The following is a 19000-nucleotide window of genomic DNA, read 5'->3' on the forward strand; positions in this document are numbered from 1 at the left end:
CTTTGAACACCGTGTGCTTTGAAACCAGCTGTTTGGTACTTTTGTGGTCCAAATCTGCCAAAAAAAGTTTGAATAATTCCACACGAAGTATTCAGTGACAAGATTCGGGAAGTTAGACATTTATACGACAGACCAACAGGAAGTAGAGCATATAAATTAGAAGGAAAGTGAGATATGAATTTCAAAATGTTTTACAAATAAAAAAGCTCGTTGTGCATTTGTATTCACACCCTCCCCTTTACCCTGCTATGTGTTTATATGGTGCCCAAATTGTCTGCTTGAATGAAGGTCATATTTGCACCTTCTCATTCATAGAACGCATTTGTTTTCTAACTTGTTGAAAAAGGTCAGAGGTCAGAAAGAGAGAAAAGTAGACAGTGACAAGTGTTGAGACTCACCACTACTTCTGCAAATGTGTCTTAGTGGTAATGTCAAATCACCCAACCCTTTTGGAACCTGTTTCTGCCAAGGGATTGAAACTATTTCATAGAAACAATTCATAGCTGCACTCTTGGAAAAAAAAAAAAAAAGTAACCCAGAAAAACAACAGCAAATTGTTTGATGATTAGCTAAAACTCTGCACTTTAGCGTGTGGCTAACCTTGCAGTGCTATGTGAAAGTATTCACACCTTTTTAACTTTTTCACATTCTGTCATATTAAAATCACTTCAATGTTTATTTTAAACATTTTATGTGATAGATCAGCACACAACGTAGCATATAGCTGTAAAAGTGGAAGCTAAAGGGTTCATGGTTTTCAAAAAGTATAAAGATCCCACAGCATGATGTTACCATCACCATGTTTCACTCTGTGCATGGTGTGCTTAGCTTGTAAAAGTGCTTTCTTCTCTTTCACATTGAGGCTCTATGTCTTGTTGAAAAATCCCGATAAAATATGTTGCAGTTTGTGGTTGCAATGTGAGAAAATATATAATTTTAAGGAGTAAGAGAACATTTCAACCTTTTCCATTTTGCACAAATTGCAATACGTTCAGCTTTGTGCAAATCAGCTATTCTTGATATTTCTCTTAAAAAGTTACATTTGACACAAGAACGTTGATCACACATACTATGCTGTGTTGTAATGTTCAATGATTTGCTCCAGTCTGTGAGACAGGTGAACCAGCCTTCGTGATCAGACACGTTTGCTACTCATGGGAACCGCTGCAGGTGATGATCTAATTAAATGAAGCAAAGGAAAACACTTCAACTGCCAAATCACACTTGACATTTGTTTTCGCCTTGATCTTTGGAAAGCTAAGAAAAAAAACGCAGTATACTTTAAGAGGGGAGGTAGAGCGAGATAACACCTTTTTATCAGTAAAATCAAGTTCTAACCAGGAAATGCTTCAAATGAGCAGTAAAAGGAGGAGTTTTGTGTTGGGGGAAGGCCGTGGCTTGGAAATGATGGACGGAAGCGTAATACCTCTGCTGTGCTGAATGGGACGGCCCTAAATTAACCCGTTTTCATGCAGCGGTTCTGTGGGATTCGTACTGAGAGAGGAACTAAAGGCTCAGAGCCAATTCTGCTATCACAGGCAGCAGGGAGACATTAGCAAGGTAATTTAACTAGTCCTCAGATTTAATATGAAACATAAAAAATACCTGTTCACCAACTGTGAAAATAGAAGTAATAAATTAGTGCAAACCATCCAGGCATATTCGTGCATTTCACCATTTTATTTTTGAGCAACTGTGAATAAAAAAAACACACACTGAAACACATTTGGATGATCATAAAAAAGAAATAAACAAACAAACAAAAAAAAACAATATTGTCAAGACACATGAGAAAAAAATAGCTGTAATTAAACTTAGTATCTTAAACCTGTATTTGTTTAGATGTAAATGAAATTAGAAGTATGATAATGAACATGAGAGACTACAATCAATCCCAAAAGTTTATGCAGTTTTGTGATAATTAAAATGATCTTTCTAAAAAGCAATGATTGCTACAAGAAGAACTTTGAAGTTCAGCATTTTAAAAGACAACACACTTATGTCCAGAACAGACAATGACCCGTACAATGGAGCAGTGTGTCACAAGCTAGCTGCTGTATTAGCAGCTAGTTGCTTCAGCTGCTCTGTGTAAGGAAGCTACTTAAGGAAAAAATGGCTAGCATTAAATGCTAATTCTCTTTTGTATGCTAACATTAACTCATATATTATTGCTAGCTAAAATATATACTTAAGGTTATACTAAAATTAGCTCATAAACTGGTAGAATTAGTTAATATTCTTTTGTAGCATGTTAGCAAATATTAGCAAGCATTTCTAGCTATACTGCAATCCACTAGCATACCAGCATGAGCGTATTAGGTTAAATTTTGGATTATACTGTATATCTGGAACACTTTCTACCTTTAAAGCAAACTTTGTACAGAATTTCTTATGTTGAATGTTTAAACTTGACGAATGTGCACGGTCATTAAAACCTTTGGCATAAATTAAGTTCCTAATGGAAGAACACCACTGTTGACCTTTTGACCTTTGACCTCATCCAGTCCAATAAAGACTGTTGTAATTCAGCTTTTTAAAAAAGCAGGTGCCGTAAAACTTTCTGCTGTTGTCTCCTGTTAGCAACATCAGCTAAAAGCTGTATAAAAACTTAAAGTAATATGGCTGCCATTTTAAGCTGGCCTCATTTACCACAGGCTTTGAGGTCAAATAGCTTAAAACATTCTACAGTGGTTAGTATCCTGCATATTAGCATTGTATCTCACAAATTTTAACATTTTCAAGCTAAGTCATAGCTAAAATGAGCTAAAACAGAATCCCCTGTTGTAGACTAACAGCTATGTTGTAGCCTACAACAAAGTTACCTGTTAGCCAGAGATTTTTTCATTGTTCCAAAAACTCACTATGTATTTTTCTGTCACAGGTAAGTGAATTACTTGATAACTTCAGTTAACATCTCATAATATCCAGACTTCTGTCCCAGTTACAAGTTAGGAACCAAACAGGATGTGCTAGCTTGCTTTATTAAACTAGTTGATGACAAAGTGAACAGATACCAATACTACCTAATAACAGAACATTTTGCAAATTAAGACACTAAATTTCAAAAATAGGTTTTGCGAAACACACCATGGAAATAAATCCGTTACTACTACAGCTATTGCTATGTTTTAGAAACGCAGCAGCCATATTGGATATTAAGAGCATAAAGAGCAGCAGTAATGAGAAACATCTTTCCTTTCTTTCACTCCTGGAACTCCAAATTTAGGGGGAAAAATATATTTTCTTGTCATTCAAAACATACCAAACTGACAGTCATCTTTCTGATATATTAATATTTTTAAATGCCGGGAAATCTTGGGATTTATTGCTTGAGTTGACAAGTATTTATGTTAATCTTTGAGAACCAGTGATTTAAAGGAATGAGGCGGTTCTGCTAAAAAACAAAACAAAAAAAAGAACTTGACTTGTCGTTTGTTTTGTCTTCCCGATGCACTGCAGTGAGTCTCACCAGATAAGAGACAGGAATAACAAGACCTGGTGCAAACACAGCAGGAAGCCTTTGCATAAACTACACATCATTCCCTGCACCTCACAAACAAACAAAAAAAGAAACATTCTTCCCCCGTTTTGCTCCCCCAACATCGCAGCGGGACATGGCCGGTGCCCAGTGGCAAACCTAAAATCACATTTCCAGCTTGGTGTGTCATGTTTGCTCGCGGCCTGCCGACATCACAGGAATGTTTCCGTTGGCTTTCCTATACGTTCAGCAGCTTGGCAGAAAACGGTGGCTACCCGGCATGCCTGCCTGGAAAATTCAATAACTTTTCTCCTTTCCCTATAGAACGGATGGGAAGTAGCTAAAATATCAGCTCAGAGGTCAGAGGTTGTGTGTTTTCTTGAGCGAGACCAGATGCTCATGAGGGGTGGGAGCAAAGAGGGGATAAATAAATATAAAGTATGTGAGAACAAAAATTCAGAAAATTTCCTTTTCATCAGTGTAAAAGTGACAAAAACAAACAGAGAAGGGGGAATGAACGGAGACCTTACAGTAAAAAAAAAGAAAAAAAGGCAGGCATGAATGACCAAATATGGACACCTCTGACCTCAACGCCTCCCTCCCTCGCTCCCTCCTTCCTCCTCGCTAGGTTGGTTGTAATAGCAGCAGGGTGTGTCTGTAATTCAGGGTGTGTTTCAGCTAAAAGCCATTATATCATTCACTGCAAGAAAGGAGCCCATTCAGAGACCACACGGTGATGGAGTGCCGCTCTAAACCACCTCAAATCCCCCTTCCCCCCACCACCGTCCACAGTCCATTCCCACCCAGTCAATTACTTTCGTGAATTCATGTGCGTGAAAATTCACACACGGCTTGTTTGGGAGGGAGTCCGGGCCGCCGTGTGGTGTAACCTGCATGGATAGAGCCCAGATTCCTGTCAAATCTGGGAAGGAGTGGCTTGGCCCGGATCTCTTTACCTGAAAAGTTCCTCTGAGCTGTCATTATTTCTGAGTAAGACTGAACTTCTAAGAACATTTATGTGTCTTTTTCGTCGTACGCACCGCACAGCCTCCGGACGCCTTGAGGCGAAAGCGTTTGTGTGCAGCCAGAGTACGAGGATTATTTATGAGCAGCTGGTGAGATAATGCTGTAATGTCTGAGTGGGTGGATGTTTACGTGGCCTCGTGTCCTTTGCTCTCATCCTGCCCCACACTTCTCCATCTTCTCCTCACTAATCAGCACACAGGAAGTATTGATAAGACGCATGTTGACTCACAGAGCTGGAGGAATGTGGGGTAAAAGAAAGACGAAACACAGCTCATCTCTTTGTTTGCAAAGATTCCTCCTCATTCATCATCCTCATGTATGTGTTGCAAAAGCAGTCCCTCTGGTAGTACATGTATGTTGTTTTTTAACTTCAGTGCTCAGAAATTTTCTAGAAAAAACTTGAAAATGTTCAACTTTTAAAGCTCCCAAATTTTTTCTTGAAAATTTCTGAGATCTCTGTCTGAGGAAAGAGCCAACATCGTTATCAGCCGATATCTTACAACATATTGGTATCGGTCCGATAAATAAAAAGGGTAAATAAATATAACTCATGTATCGCTACCTTTTTAAAATAATAGCCAGTCATTTTTTTTTTTTTTACCAAAAGTGATTAGGGGAAAAAAAAATCACCCACCTCTTATTTTCCAAAGATGTTTTAGATTAAGTCAGTAATGACAGAGGAATTAATATTGGAAATAGATATCGGCCCAAACTTTCAAATCGGTGCTTCCCTACATGCAAAGGTCTGCAAGTTGCTGCAAATGAATACTTAGCATAGCCCAAAACAAAGTATCGCTAAACTGTTATGCATGGTGGTGGCAGCATCATGCTCTATGGGTGCTGGTAGAGTTTATGGGACAATTCTACAGGAAACTGGAAAACACCTGAGACTGGGACAGAAGTTGAACTTCCAGCAGGACAGCAAACATACAGCCAGAGCTGCCTGGCATTAGAATGACCTAGTCAAAGTTCAGAAGAGATCCAATTTGTGGGAAGCTGTAAATCGACATAAAGGCACTCTTCATACAGTGTGTTTTGGAAAGAGGAAATGGGTCAAAATTACATCTTTTAGATGTTCAAAGCTAGCTGAAGCAAACCCCAAAGACAGGCAGTGAAAGGTGCTGACTCTGGGGAACGGGCAGTGACGGAGGGGCTGCACTTTTCAGATTTTTACTTCAAAACAATCCATGTTTTAAAAAACAAAAACTAAAAAAAAGAAGAAAAAAAAATCCAGTCATTCCAAAATCTGGGTTTGTAAACGTGACGAAAACTTCAGGTTGCATGAAGAATCTCTGCAGCACGTTTGAATCAGGTAAACCCGACAACGAGGAAGGCAGCCTGTGTTTAAACTGAAAATATGTCTCCATATTTACTGTCAACACAGAATCATCTGAGGCCTGACCAGATCTGACTGCTGCTACAGATTTAGTCTAGTTCCCACCCACACACACACACACGCACACACACACACACACACGCACACACACCCTTCCTCCTCCCATGAGTCCCCACAACTCTTTTACTTAAAGCATTTTTGGCCCGTGACAAAAGCGATATCATTTCAAACAAACTCACAGCAAACATTGCCTCTGAGAAAAAGCAGGCAAACAAAAAAAAAAAAAAAAAAAAAAAAAAAAACTGAGACGGAAGAATTCTGGCAACTCTGAGTTTTGCTCAGCGGCAGCAAAGCGAGAGCCGCTGGCTTCCCCTTGTCTCTTTTTTTTCCCCTTATATGGTCACAAGAGTGGTTGGGTAGGAGAGAGAGAGAGAGAGGGTGGAGGTGTGGTCTATTGTCTTTGGCGGAAGAAGTGAGGGACTTATGAACCTTTGGTAGCTGTCGTCATCGCCGCCGCAGTCAGTCACCCGTCTTTCCTCCGTATTGAGAGAGGATGAGTGTCGGATGGATTCCTGAGCTTCAGGGTTGAGGCCTTCACTCGGGTCATGTCAGAATACGCTCTGATTGGGTGAATGATGCACAAAAAAAAGTGACTGCACACAGAAGTCCAGACGCAGGAATGTCTTTTATCTCTCAGTAGTTTTGTAAATCTGGGCCAGCAGCTTCTGTCGCACCTGCTTATGTAATGCCGGTGGAATTCCCCCCTATTGCTTTGTCTTTGGACGCAGCTGTGCATGAATACCTACCCGCTCTCTGTTTCTTTCTTTCTTTTTTTTTTTTTTTTTGCGATGATCTAATCTACAGCGGCTCATGAGCCCGTCTATTGCGGGCTCGATAATGACATGGCTGGATTGGGCTGGGAATTTTTTATTTCTTTTTTCTGCCTAGAAAGTCATGAGAGGAAAACTGATGATGAAATTGTGACTGACTTGCTGCTACAGCCGTCCGCTTCGGCTTCACATGACCTCACTTCTACCACGGCGTGTTAGGGACACTGTCGATGGAGAAAAAAAGAGCACATTTCCGCAAAATAAAAAATAAAAAATAAATAAGCTGAAAATTATTAGATTAATCTGAAGAATTTTCTAGTTTCTCAGTTTGAATGTGCTCCGAAACGCGACGTTTGAGTTCCAAAAGTCGAACATTTTCAACTTTTGTCACTCAGAAAATCTCCAAGAGCCGAACATTTTCGACTTTTAAAACTCAGATGTTTCCGATTTTTTTCCCCCTAGAAAATATCAGCCTAATGTCAAAATGTCTGAGTATTTTCTAGTAAATGTTCGACTTTTTCAAATTCAGGACCTGAGAGTAGAAACGGTTCTTTAGGCTACAAAGGTTGCAGACCCTTTATTAAAACCACTTTTGTGGTTGAAAATCATTCAGGACCTTGATATGATAAAAACCTCGACACACTAAGTAATGGAAGATGTCAGACTGCGCAAATGGTACTTCAGGGTCACATCAGAAAAGTCTGACAGAGAAGTCGGTCCAACAACTGAGGGACAGAAACATAGGTGTTAATAAAGAGTTAATTTTGTAACAGAGTCGGGGCGCTTAAAGGGGAAAGGAGAATTAGACGATTATAATGGTTGCAGCTATGTGACTGAAACAATTAATTGTGATTAATTGGTTACTGAAATAATCGCGAACCAATTTCGTAATGGATTAATCGTTAACTAGTGTGCAGACTCAAAAACGCAATTTGCTTAGAGCAGTAATGAGGCCAAAACAGCACACAAAATATAAACATTTAGCATTTAATATAAACACCTTTGTCTGTAAATAAGTGTTAGCCAAAACTTAAGTGGCATAGTTTTAGATTTTAGTTCAGATTCACTAAAGGAATGCCACATTATTAACATTTTAAGCAATAACACGACTTTAGTTTAAAAGAGGAATTTAATTATGTATTTGCACATTTTGCTATTATGAAAGAGACTTAAAGGCTTAAATTAAAAAAACCTGTGGAATGTGCCATTTTTTCATCCAATTAATAATCAAGAGATTAATCGTTTATTAAAAATAATCGTTAGTTGTAACAAGCTTTTCCCATCATTCTTTCACGACAATCATACGTATTCCCATGAACTCTGATCAAATTTCCCCTCTCTGTCGGAGAGAAGCCGCACATCCCCGCAGAATGATGCTGCCACCACCATGTCACGTCTCAACCTAATCTAACCTTAAAAGAAACTTGTCCACAACTTTCTCCCTGGTAATTTGTTACAATCGACTTGAAGGCCTTTTTAGAGTAAAAAGGGGTTAAACAACAACGCATACCACACTTTTCAGATTTTTATCAGTTGAATACCTTGTTTACTTTTCCTTTCGCTTTTGTAGCTGCGCGCTACTTTGGGAGAATGGGACAAAATGGGAAAAAGTATAAATACTTCAGCAAGGCGGGCAAATTCTCAGCAAAACATTTAGTTTCTGTTCTCATTGGCTGAAAGTCGCGCTCCAAGCTCCTGCGTCGTCCCGTTATTACAAGGTTAATTATTCACTGCAGGTGCTGATAAATCGCCAGCGTATCTTTTTTATCATCCGCAGCCATGGCAACTTTTAAACAAAGCAGAAATCAAACCCATTTTCTCTGGAGAAAGAAACAGATATTGAGTTTCACCCTGAGGTCAGAGGGTGAAACTAAAAATGAAAGGCTGAACAGAAAGCAGGCCTTCTTTTGTTGTTATTGTTCTTAAACTGTGTAAAATAAATAAATAAATGCAGTTCCATGTGGGAGTGGGGACCTGTAGAGGAGTGAGAAGAGGGCAGACAGTGCTGTTGGAGGGATGACATAAAAACAGTAATTTAGAGATGTGATATTTAGTTAAGTGGAGGGTGGCGCGTGGGCGTTTCAGGAGCGGCGATGAGAGCTTTTATGGCGGCCGGAGCAGCAACAACAACGAACAAAAAAAACATGTTCAGACACACGGATAACAGAGCGGAGGCGGACTAAATCTCTACAATCTGATAGCTGGAGAGTTTCTGAGAACGTTTTCCTAATGAGAAGTGTCACACTACCAAACGAGGAGGCAACCTTTGACCTTCTAAACAGTTGTGCATTTTCAATTTCTATCTTCCTGGAGAAAAAAGCACAATAGGAATGTAACAACTCAATGGGTTCAAAGAAGGATATTTTTAATAAAAAAAATAAAACATTACAGTTTAAAAATGTGGACTAATTGATGTGTAAAAGAGACAACCAGATTTTCAATACAACGTGTAAGAAAGAAGATTCAGTTTAGCCTAGCTTCTAGTGCAAATAGCTTACAAGGAGAGAAGAGGGGAAAATTGTGAATCATTCAATTTTGAGGGAAAGTTGTTATCAAATCAACCTGTCATATGCATGTGTTAACAAATTCCTGCACAAATCAAATTCCACAAATGACTCCGTGGTTGAAACATGGAAGCATGCCATTGGCGGACTGACAGGAAAGATGTTCACAGAACAGGACAGAGGCCTCAGGAAGGTGGATCAGCAAGAGGTGTGGCAAAAAGCACAGTCTGCAGTTACAGTGTGAAATGAAAACAACGTGAGATGAGCAGAAATGAGCAAACTGGAAGAAATCAGCTGAAGAAATGTGGTTTAGGTCCAGAAAGTAATCCACCTATGATATCTGTGCTGCAAAAAGCACAAAATCCCACTTTGGGTCTACTTTTTAGTGCAAATATTTTAGTAAACTTGAAATGTGACAAAACTAACTTACTAGTAGCTTTTCAGCAAGATATAGGAGCCTGTTTTAAGTAAATAATTCCTTAGCATTGCTGAAAAAGTTCTAGTTTCACTTGAATTGCTACAATTGAAAAGTTACTTGTAAGTTAGTACACTTGAAATAAGATAATACTAGGATACTCACACTAGAAACTACCGTAGTCCAAAAGTACTTGGTAAGATTGTGTGTTTTTGCAGTGTAAAGAAAATAACTCAAGGTTCCAGCAGGTTGAAGGGAAGCAGACGGAGATTGTGGATGATTGGATGAAAGCAAGACAACGATGAGCGGCGACGATGAAACATAACGATGTAAACCAGCACATTTTCACAGCAACTGGACGCTGACGGGCAAAATACATACAATATGGGTTTAATGATTATAAAGTAACTTTTTAGGATGAATGAAGAAAATGTAGAACAGTCTGGATTGTAAAACTCTTGAAGGACGATGGTGAAAATAGAAAAGGTTTCCCTCCTATAAAGCTGACCTGTCAACAACTGTTTGTTAGCGACCAAAAAGTTCACAATCGTCACTGAAACTACTTGACACTGACAAAATCAATAATAAATAAAAAAAAAAATTGCTGAAAATTAACCAATGAAAAAGCAGGCATTGCTTTTGAATTCTGGTTAAACAAAATCTTTTTCTTTTTTTAACTAATGAAACTGGCATGGACAAAGGTACCACAATGCACTTCTTCTCTATTTGACCTAAAAAAGATGTCAAATGGGTTTTAAGATATATAAAGTAAAAATATTGGCATTATTTTTGGCAGGGTTTTTGTAGAAAGGCACCTAAAATCCCCACTCCCACCCAGCCGTAAAGACCCCCTGACAGATTAAACAGACCTCAGAGAGGTTGGGCACAGTTCTACCAGGAGCCAAGCAAGATGGGGCCCCATATTTTACAAGGAGGAATGAATGCAGAAAGAATTTGTAGGAGAAAAAAAATCAGTTGAACAGGAGCTGGAAAAGTGGAAAGACTCTTCCACTGCTCAGAATAAGCATTTCGAGGTTATAAAACCTGCTAAAAGGTAGGGCGGAGGAGACGAGGGGGTGCAGCAAGTAATAAATCTGCACCAAGCTGCTTGAGTTTTACAATAGTCTTAAATAATAAAAACAGCTATTAAAACTCCTTCTTTATGCTCTACTATAAATGTTGGAGTGCTAAAACATTTCTGATCTGGTTTCAGCAGAAATAAGATGATTGGGATCACCACCGTGAAACTTCTCTCTGCCTCAAAGGACTTGAAACTCCGACTTAGCAGGGACCGAATACTTTTCCACATTTCATTTGTAATTAAATTCAGCTGTCATTTACCTTCCATTTCCCAATCAGAAACTACTTTGTGTTGGTCTATCCAGTGGCGAACCCAAGAGGGGGGACAGTAGGGACCATGGCCCCCTCTGAACAAATTATGTTTATGTCATAGACAGGCATACAGGGTCATCTTCTTCAGTGAAGATGTAACTGTATAACAGAATAAAGAAAGTAATTTAAAATAGAAATTAGTGCTGTCAATGAAAAAATGTAATAAAATTAATCACGATTAATCACCACGCCTAACATTGTAAGCTTTAAATATAAATATGCACACAGTTGTGGTTCTTGGAAGAAAGGCATCTCCTCCTTCTGCCACACTCCAGCCAATTAAAATGCAAACAATTATCCATTTTTTTTTCTTTTGTTTTTGCAGCAGCAGAAAGCAGGTAATGTAGCTCAACGGCAACTAAGGGAAAGTTACTCCACCACACATGCATAAAAGTAGTAGCAAATGTGTTCAGAGGACAACTGGTAGATAAGACGTAATTTATTTTCTAGTTCTTGGGTGCCCCACCCCTTTCTGATGAAGGCCTGGGCAACCCCACATATCTAAAACCGCTACTGTATGCACATTTTCAAAATGAAAATGTTTTATTGTCTCAAACCAAACATGTCTGAAGAATTTCAGTTTTCCAAGGGTTTTTTTTTTTAAAAGGAATTAATTTAACTTTAAATATTAATATAAAACTTAGGTGAACGTAGGCAGTTTGATTAATCTGTGTATGTGAAATTAACATGTTAAAAATTTCAGATAAATCACATGCGTTAACATCGACAGACCTAATAATTATATAATTTTGTTTTTTTAGTTGCTCTGGCCTGAAATTTTGTCTGGTCTGGCCACCACTAAGGGAATTTTCTTGGGCCACCACTGGTTCCGTCACGTAAAATCACAATAAAATATGCCGTTTATGGTGCGGAACAAATGTGAAAACATTCAGGGTCATGAACACTTTGGGCTCTGGAATAGGGGGATGATGTCATTTATTCATGCTGCAATAGGCATAATAAATCCACCTTCTTCAAATATAGAACATCTTGACTCCTTTATTACTTCACTTGGTCATATGTTTGTACATAGAGTCCATTTTAGTAATAAACTAAAACTAAGCTCATGTTTGCAATTCCTGCTTGCCTTCAGGTTCACAGTCAGGACACAGAGAAGTACAGTCACACACACACACACACACTCTTTCTCTCTCACACATCCATCTTCTCTTCTCACATTATGAGGCATAACGGTGTAAAATGACCAATGGTGTACCTGGAAGATGTTAGAGAAACACCACCCTCTTGTGGACAAAAGCAGGAATTACAGGTAACAATGTCACATATTCATTATCTTCTTACAATCAAATCTCATCCACTGCTAAAAACTATAAACGTTTGTCCCTCTTGTTAATATGAACGAGTTCTTGTACAGACATCTTTTCCAACAGTGACAGAACAGCTGGGCGTTTCTATTACAATAGATTCATGGAGCCATCACATTTTTCAGAGAATTCAAAACAAAATGAGCTAAAAGGTTGAAGAGCCACGATGGAGAATTAGGGCCATGCTAAATTAGCAAAAATATAAAATTATGACAATAGAGTCACTAAATTACAAGTTGTAATATTTTGACTTTATTCTCATAATATTAGGATTATTTCGAAAATGACTTTTTCATATTAACTTTATTTTTGTATTATTTTTGCTTTATTCTCAAAACATGACTTTGTTCTCTTGTAATTTGTATGACTATTCTCATAATTGATTTTTTTTCCTTAGTATGGACCTAATACTCCGTCATAAAATCCAAACACCCATCACTGGACCAAGAAAAAAGAGAAAAAGAGAAAAAGATCAAAGCAACAATCCACAGCCTGTCTAGAGATGAGTGTGAGCGCTAAAGAGTTGGCCAAGTGAGACTGCAGCACCGCCTGCGTGACATGCCATGATCTTAGGTAACAGCACCATAATGGTGGTGCACGGCTAGGTGGGGGGACTGCCGGTTTATTGTCCAATGACTTTGCAGACAAATGAGTCCAGCTGATCATCATCTTTGATCCCCACAAAGCGGTCGACGACATCTCCTCCCCTCATGGCGATGACTGTAGGAACAGCAGACACCTGGAGAGGCACAGAGACACCTCAAGCTGAGTCAAGCCTTAAGTTTCTCAAGCAGCAACACGTTTGGTTTAACAGAGTACTCACCCCGTACTCAATAGCTAAGTCTGTGTGATCGTCGATGTCAACTTTTGCCATGGCGACGCGGCCTTTCTGTTTTGCAACGGCCTTCTCCAACCTCGGCCCGAGGATCTTACAGGGACCACACCATCTAAAAACACCATCACCACAACCACTGTGAGTAGCTGCTTTTTTACATTATAAATGTGCGCAAGACTGTCGATATTCCACTAATGTCAGAAAGACATAATTTCGCAACTGGCGTGTTTTCATTATTAAAATCACACATGAATAAGTTTGCTCGTGCAATGAGTCATTAAAAAACATGCCACATCAGCCTCTTACAACTTCCTGTCGTTTTCTTCGTCATTTCCACCACTAGTAGCATCTGGTTGTTGATCACAAGACTCGTGCGATGCTAAAAAAGTGTTTCAACTGCAGTTTTGTGAAATACACCAATTTCAAGACAGCCATAAACCACCTAATTCTGGCGCAAAAACCTTTTTTTTTTTTTTTTTTTTTTCCAAATTTGGCAGGTTTCCATCAAATAAATTTATTTCCGCAATTCTAATTTGCACAATTAAATGTCAATGGAAACTGAGCTAGTGACTCAATTTGCTTAAAGACTCCAGTACGGATGATGATGATGTACAACACTGATCATCTCAGAACCAAGAACTCAAGCGGTTTCTGCCGTCATCAAGCAAAGTGTTGTGAAAAGTAGAAGGGAGCAACTTCTGCCTTTTTGTTTTGGGTCAGAACGCTATTTAATGGTCCGGTGTATTCAAGACAGTGTTTCCACCGCCAGTTGGACTCGTACTGGACAGATGGGGTTCAACCTACCTTGTTCTACGCTTCGTTTTGTCCAAAGGGTCTCCACCCTCTGCTATTGAGAAGCAATTGCTTGCTAGAGAAGTGGATTCTGTTGAAGTTTTACCCAACTGTCAACGTTTGGCTGTGACGTAGTAATGTGTGAAAGAAGCTATGAAGTTTAGTGGAAATTAGGTGCGCTGTAAACAATCGCCCCGCACTGCAAAGAGAGAACTTTAATTGTTCAATATTTGGAGGCGTGGCCAACATGTACTGAATGGCTTCGTTCACTTCCTCCAGTGTCATTGGCAAACTACAACAACTCGGCATCATCGTTCTCAATGTCTCCAGTTCGCTGATTGGCCTGGATGAAATTCATTCTGAGAAATCCAGCTTAATGGGACAAATCCCTGATGGAGCACTGAAGGAAAATGAGGATGTAGCAAAAATTGTGTAGGAAGGCAAATGTCATGCAAGGTTTAACCCAAACGCCCAACCACACATCGGCAAATTAGTGCTGTGGGGAAGGTCTTCAAGAGCTCTGAAGCCAATGTCCAAGGTGGTCAGTGAATTTTGTGGGTGTCACTGAACATTTTCAACAGGAGAGCATTGAAAATAATTCACTTACATTGTCCTTACAGATGCTCTGTTGAACAAAGGGAATTCAGACACAAACATTTGTGAAAAAAGGAAAAGAACTTCACCCCTCGAGGGGATTTCCTTAAGCTTAAAATGTGTCTGGAATAATTGCTATGGGAACCAGGAGCCTTTCCATTTGACAAATTTAGCACAACCTCAAAACGTGACATGTAAAACTGATCCATGAAGCAGTCCTGGGCCCTTACAACGAAAGATAAAACGGAGATGGATTGTTCTAAAGTTCCTGTTAGAAATTAAAGATACGACTCATAGCTGTAACCGTCTCTCAATGAAAAGATTCCTCGTCATGAGAAATCTTCAAAGTGCAAAATACTGGATCTCTACATTTATCTACTCTGATCAGTTTATTACAAGACTTTTGAGTATCACAATTGACCTGTTTTAACCTGGACATTTGAAAAGAGATGCTAAATTTACTAATAACAGAATGTTAGATAAATTCAAGTTTTTATAACACGACTGCAATGTAGACGAGATTAATTTACGAATTTACTTTGTGTCGTTTCTGTTTTTCTCCTTGAATATTCGGTGGTCAGCTCATGGTTAGCACGAGTCAGCGGATTTACAGAGTTTGCTTCGCAGCTTCCTAATGCGACTTGAGCTTGATTTTCACAGGTTTAGTTCAGTCAGACCTCGTTAAGGAAACCTGGACAGGTGAGGCAGCACTCACTGTGCGTGAAAGTCGACCAACACAGGCAGGTCGCTGTTGATGACCCTCTCTGTGAAGTCCTCGTTGTCCTGAACGTTGAAGGAGACCGCCCGGCGGACAGCGTGGGAAACGGTGGGCGTTCGAGACAGGGCAAGGAAGGACGCTCGGCTTGAGACAGGATGAAGGGAGGTGGAAAATGAAGACGAGGTGACGGCGGACGACGGGAGGCAGCGGACGTCTTTCACGGAGAGCGTCCAGATTCTGCGTGCAAGGAGCCGGTGTGCCATCTAAAGCAGAAAAAGCAAAGGATGTGTGTGTGTTTATTATTAATAGGACAGAATCAGCTGCGGTTGCCGATTCAACGCTGTACGAGTCCAAGGAAAACAAGTTTGCTGCCGTTCTGCACTTGCAGGACTGGATTGGCCTCCAGCTTTCTGTAATTTATGTGTGACTAATAAATAAGGTTTAACAAGAATTCCCCAAGAGAGCTAGTCTGTATGGAGAGCAAAAAGTGCCAAATTACAATAAATAAATACCTTAAATAATATATCAAAAAATTTATAAAACTGGGGAAAAGAAATACAGAAATTATTTATTAAACACTGAATTAATTATGTGTTGATTTCAGTTTAAAAACTCAATTTAATTACTTAATAATTTGATAAATCATTTTATGCTCTTATGCCGAAGCACAAAATGAATTAACTTAATTTGTTAACTTCACTAAACAAACTCAGTGGGCGGGGTTATGACAGGATTATGGCAGCTTCTATAGGTTTAAAATATCTCTCACAATTAGTAGAAAATAAATTACAATTTACTGAAGTTATTTCTACACTTTCAGTGAAAATATTGGCCCAAATTCATAGCAAACTTGGAGGAAGCTGCCTTAAAGTGCTTTCTGAGGCAGCCAATCCGATGTCAGGGTTTTGCTCCAGTCCCGCACACTGAGTTTGATGGGTGGAGTTGACAGTTTAAATGAATTCACAATGTACTTCAGCACAGCAACATGAAATAACTTATTAAATAATGAAATAATTATATCTAGTTTTCAAATTAAAATCAATACATTTAATTGAGACACATATAATTATATCTATATTTAATAAATTATTTTTGTATTTCAGTTTAAAAAAATGACATTATTTATTTATTGTAATTTGGCATTCTTCTCTCTTCATATGTCCGTGGTGGCAGATGAAGAGATCAAAGCTTAGAAAAGACATACAGTACATAGCAAACATAGAAACATGTTTTATCCGATTTCATTGAAAAGATTACGAAGTTATACGAACTCATTCCAAAATCAGCAAAATTGGTGGATTTTTTCTTTTGTTGTAATTGTGTATTCTTTCCATTATAAAGTACATAAAGTTGTGAAAACACTGTTTTCCACATGCAGAGCACATTCTAAGTGTTGCTTCGGTTTATTTGACTTTCATTTTAAAAAGGGCTCCAGAGTTGCATAGTCCAAAGTCACATAGTCCAAATCAGGAAGTTCCTCTCTACTTTTTACTTAGTTGGGTAGACATGGCTACGTTACTGGTATTAAGGTATCTCGAGTTCCTAAAATGAACCAACCTTATTTCTGCCACACAGTTTAAAGGAACTTCTACTGAAATACACGAGAAGCTGATATTGTGATTAAAGTCATGCGCCCTCCCAAACTTTAGCTGCACACTGCTGATTAACTGGCTTAAAGAAGGTTAATGCACTTTTCTACAAATTCAAAAAATAAAAACACACAAATTTAATTGTAAATAATTCTAAGAGTTATGGTCTCAATTAAAGAAACACATTCCAAATCTAATTACTGCAAACTGTTTATAAACTAGAGTTAGCAAGTTAGCAGCAGATTGTAGACTCTATCGGAGCAGAGTCTACAAGCTAGTAGCTCTTTATTAATAGCTATTTATTAGTTGGTGTGTAAACTATAAAACAATTTTGGTTTTTGCTTTGATGAGCTTTAATGACCAATGCATAATTAAAATTTTTTGGGGGGGATCTGGGACTTTACCATGTTAATATTGATTAATCAATTACGTAGATTTTAGCAAGCAATTTAGCAATTATTGTGTTCGCTTTTTCTTATTTATTTATTTTTTAATTACATACAGAAGTCCCAAGCCCGAATTTAGCATTGTGTTTGTGGAAGGCCTGTAAATTTGACAAACACACACACACACACACACACACACACACACACACACACACACACAAAAACTGTCTGGAAAAGACTCAGCAAAGCTATTCAAGGCTAAAAAAAAGGATATCTTAATAGATTTTCACTGCTATTTTTTTAGGTAGTAAAACTGCATGACCTGAACATTTCTGTGTAATGGGAATGTCAGAAACCAAATCCCTACTTTCATTTGTTCAAGTGTTTTTGGTACATTTGGTACCCTATACAATAAAAAAGGGAAAATTAAGATTTCTGTCCTCAAATGTCCAACTGATTGACTGCAATCAATAATAAATCCTACACACTTCAAATAAGCATCATTTACGAAAACAACACTGGCAAAACATAACACATGACGGATTAATCTGTTTTCTATATGTTGAAAGAGATTTATTCATAAAACAAAAAGTAGAAATCTTGGTAAGTGTGTTTAAATTAATTGGCACGTTTTGTTTTCTTCACTCACAGCCATGTTGATCGATTACAAAACTAAGCTAAACCATCCCGTAAGTTTAATATCTGAACAACCTGCTCTTCCTCGGTAATAGCAAATCCTTTCACAGGAACTTTGTTGGAGTTTCTGCTTTTGTTCTCACTATGAATCTACCGGCTGCTCTCTCCATTAATCCACGTTACGTATGACTTTGCCCTTCGTCCTCCGCCTCCTCACCTCACCGACTGAACGTCTCCTCTCGCCGTGAACAAGGTACAGTCCCCCCGAAAACAAACACTTAGAAAGCCCTGTCCTAAATGTCCCACAGAGCAGTCCCGAACAGAAAAGACACTTGACGCCTTCCCAGGCAGCCTTACCTTGCTGTTTGGTAACCGCTGAGCCTGGCCTCGCGGACCAATGAAGTGCTTCCGTTCTGGTGCCGCAGATCAAAAAGGGACAGCGGAGCTTTTTTACTCCTCTTTCGCGGCCTCTGCTCCGTGAGTAGCGCCATCGTCTGGACAAATTGAGCAGTACACTATTAGAGAATCCCGCGAAGGAATATTATTTCCTCATTTTGACTTTATGTCCAGCTTTACTATAACAATATGCATACTATCGAATAAAGCAACATAGTTTGATGACTATGAAAAAGAATTATCAATAAATTTGCATAAATGAAAAAGAAAAAACAAAGCCTATTTATTTATTTCTCTGTAGGTGTGTGTGAGACCCTGTAGGGACAACTGGGTTTTGAAATTCAAAATTTTACCTCAACTGAATAATCATAACTAACTTTATTATGATCAGATACTTCTTTTTCTTAGATCTAAAAGTTACCAATTAGATACTAAATTAAAAATATATCAAATTTTTTGCTAAATGTCATTTGAATTTGTAAAATTCTGACTATTTCAGGTTTCACTTAGAAGAATACAGTCAAGTCAAAAGTTATCTATATAGCGCATTTACCACAACCTCAGCTAACCAAAGTGTTTCATGACAATCGCAACATTATGTAGATAAATGATTAAATAAGAAATTACATAAGTAAGTTTAATTAAAAGTAGAGTAATATTGGGGGTTTGCTCAAAAGTCAAACCCTAGGTCAGTGGTTCTTAACCTGGGTTCGATGAGTCGGTCTCAGGGGTTCGGCGGAGCCTCTGC

General features: G+C 38.6%; 1 protein-coding gene across 1 annotated transcript; it reads right to left on the reverse strand.

Moving 5' to 3' along the window:
• Positions 1-12826: 12826 nt before the first annotated feature.
• txn2 (thioredoxin 2) lies at positions 12827-18319 on the reverse strand. The gene is made up of 4 exons (XM_015048194.1): positions 18214-18319; positions 15243-15508; positions 13130-13253; positions 12827-13045 (listed from the first exon to the last, which is right to left on the reverse strand). Exons 2-4 carry the CDS (start codon positions 15506-15508, stop codon positions 12929-12931), a joined length of 507 nt encoding a protein of 168 aa, XP_014903680.1. The 5' UTR covers positions 18214-18319; the 3' UTR covers positions 12827-12928.
• Positions 18320-19000: the final 681 nt, after the last annotated feature.

Source organism: Poecilia latipinna, unplaced genomic scaffold (assembly GCF_001443285.1).
Source record: "Poecilia latipinna isolate Pla-1442-1.1 unplaced genomic scaffold, P_latipinna-1.0 Scaffold865, whole genome shotgun sequence".
Classification (NCBI taxonomy): Eukaryota; Metazoa; Chordata; class Actinopteri; order Cyprinodontiformes; family Poeciliidae; genus Poecilia; species Poecilia latipinna.

Coding starts and splice junctions, on each gene's coding strand:
- txn2 (XM_015048194.1), bottom strand. CDS start 15,508: ATGGCACACCGGCTCCTTGCACGCAGAATCTGGACGCTCTCCGTGAAA. Junction 13,254..15,242: donor TTGGTCGACTTTCACGCACA/GTGAGTGCTGCC, acceptor TGGTGTTTTTAG/ATGGTGTGGTCCCTGTAAGA. Junction 13,046..13,129: donor ACTTAGCTATTGAGTACGGG/GTGAGTACTCTG, acceptor GTGCCTCTCCAG/GTGTCTGCTGTTCCTACAGT.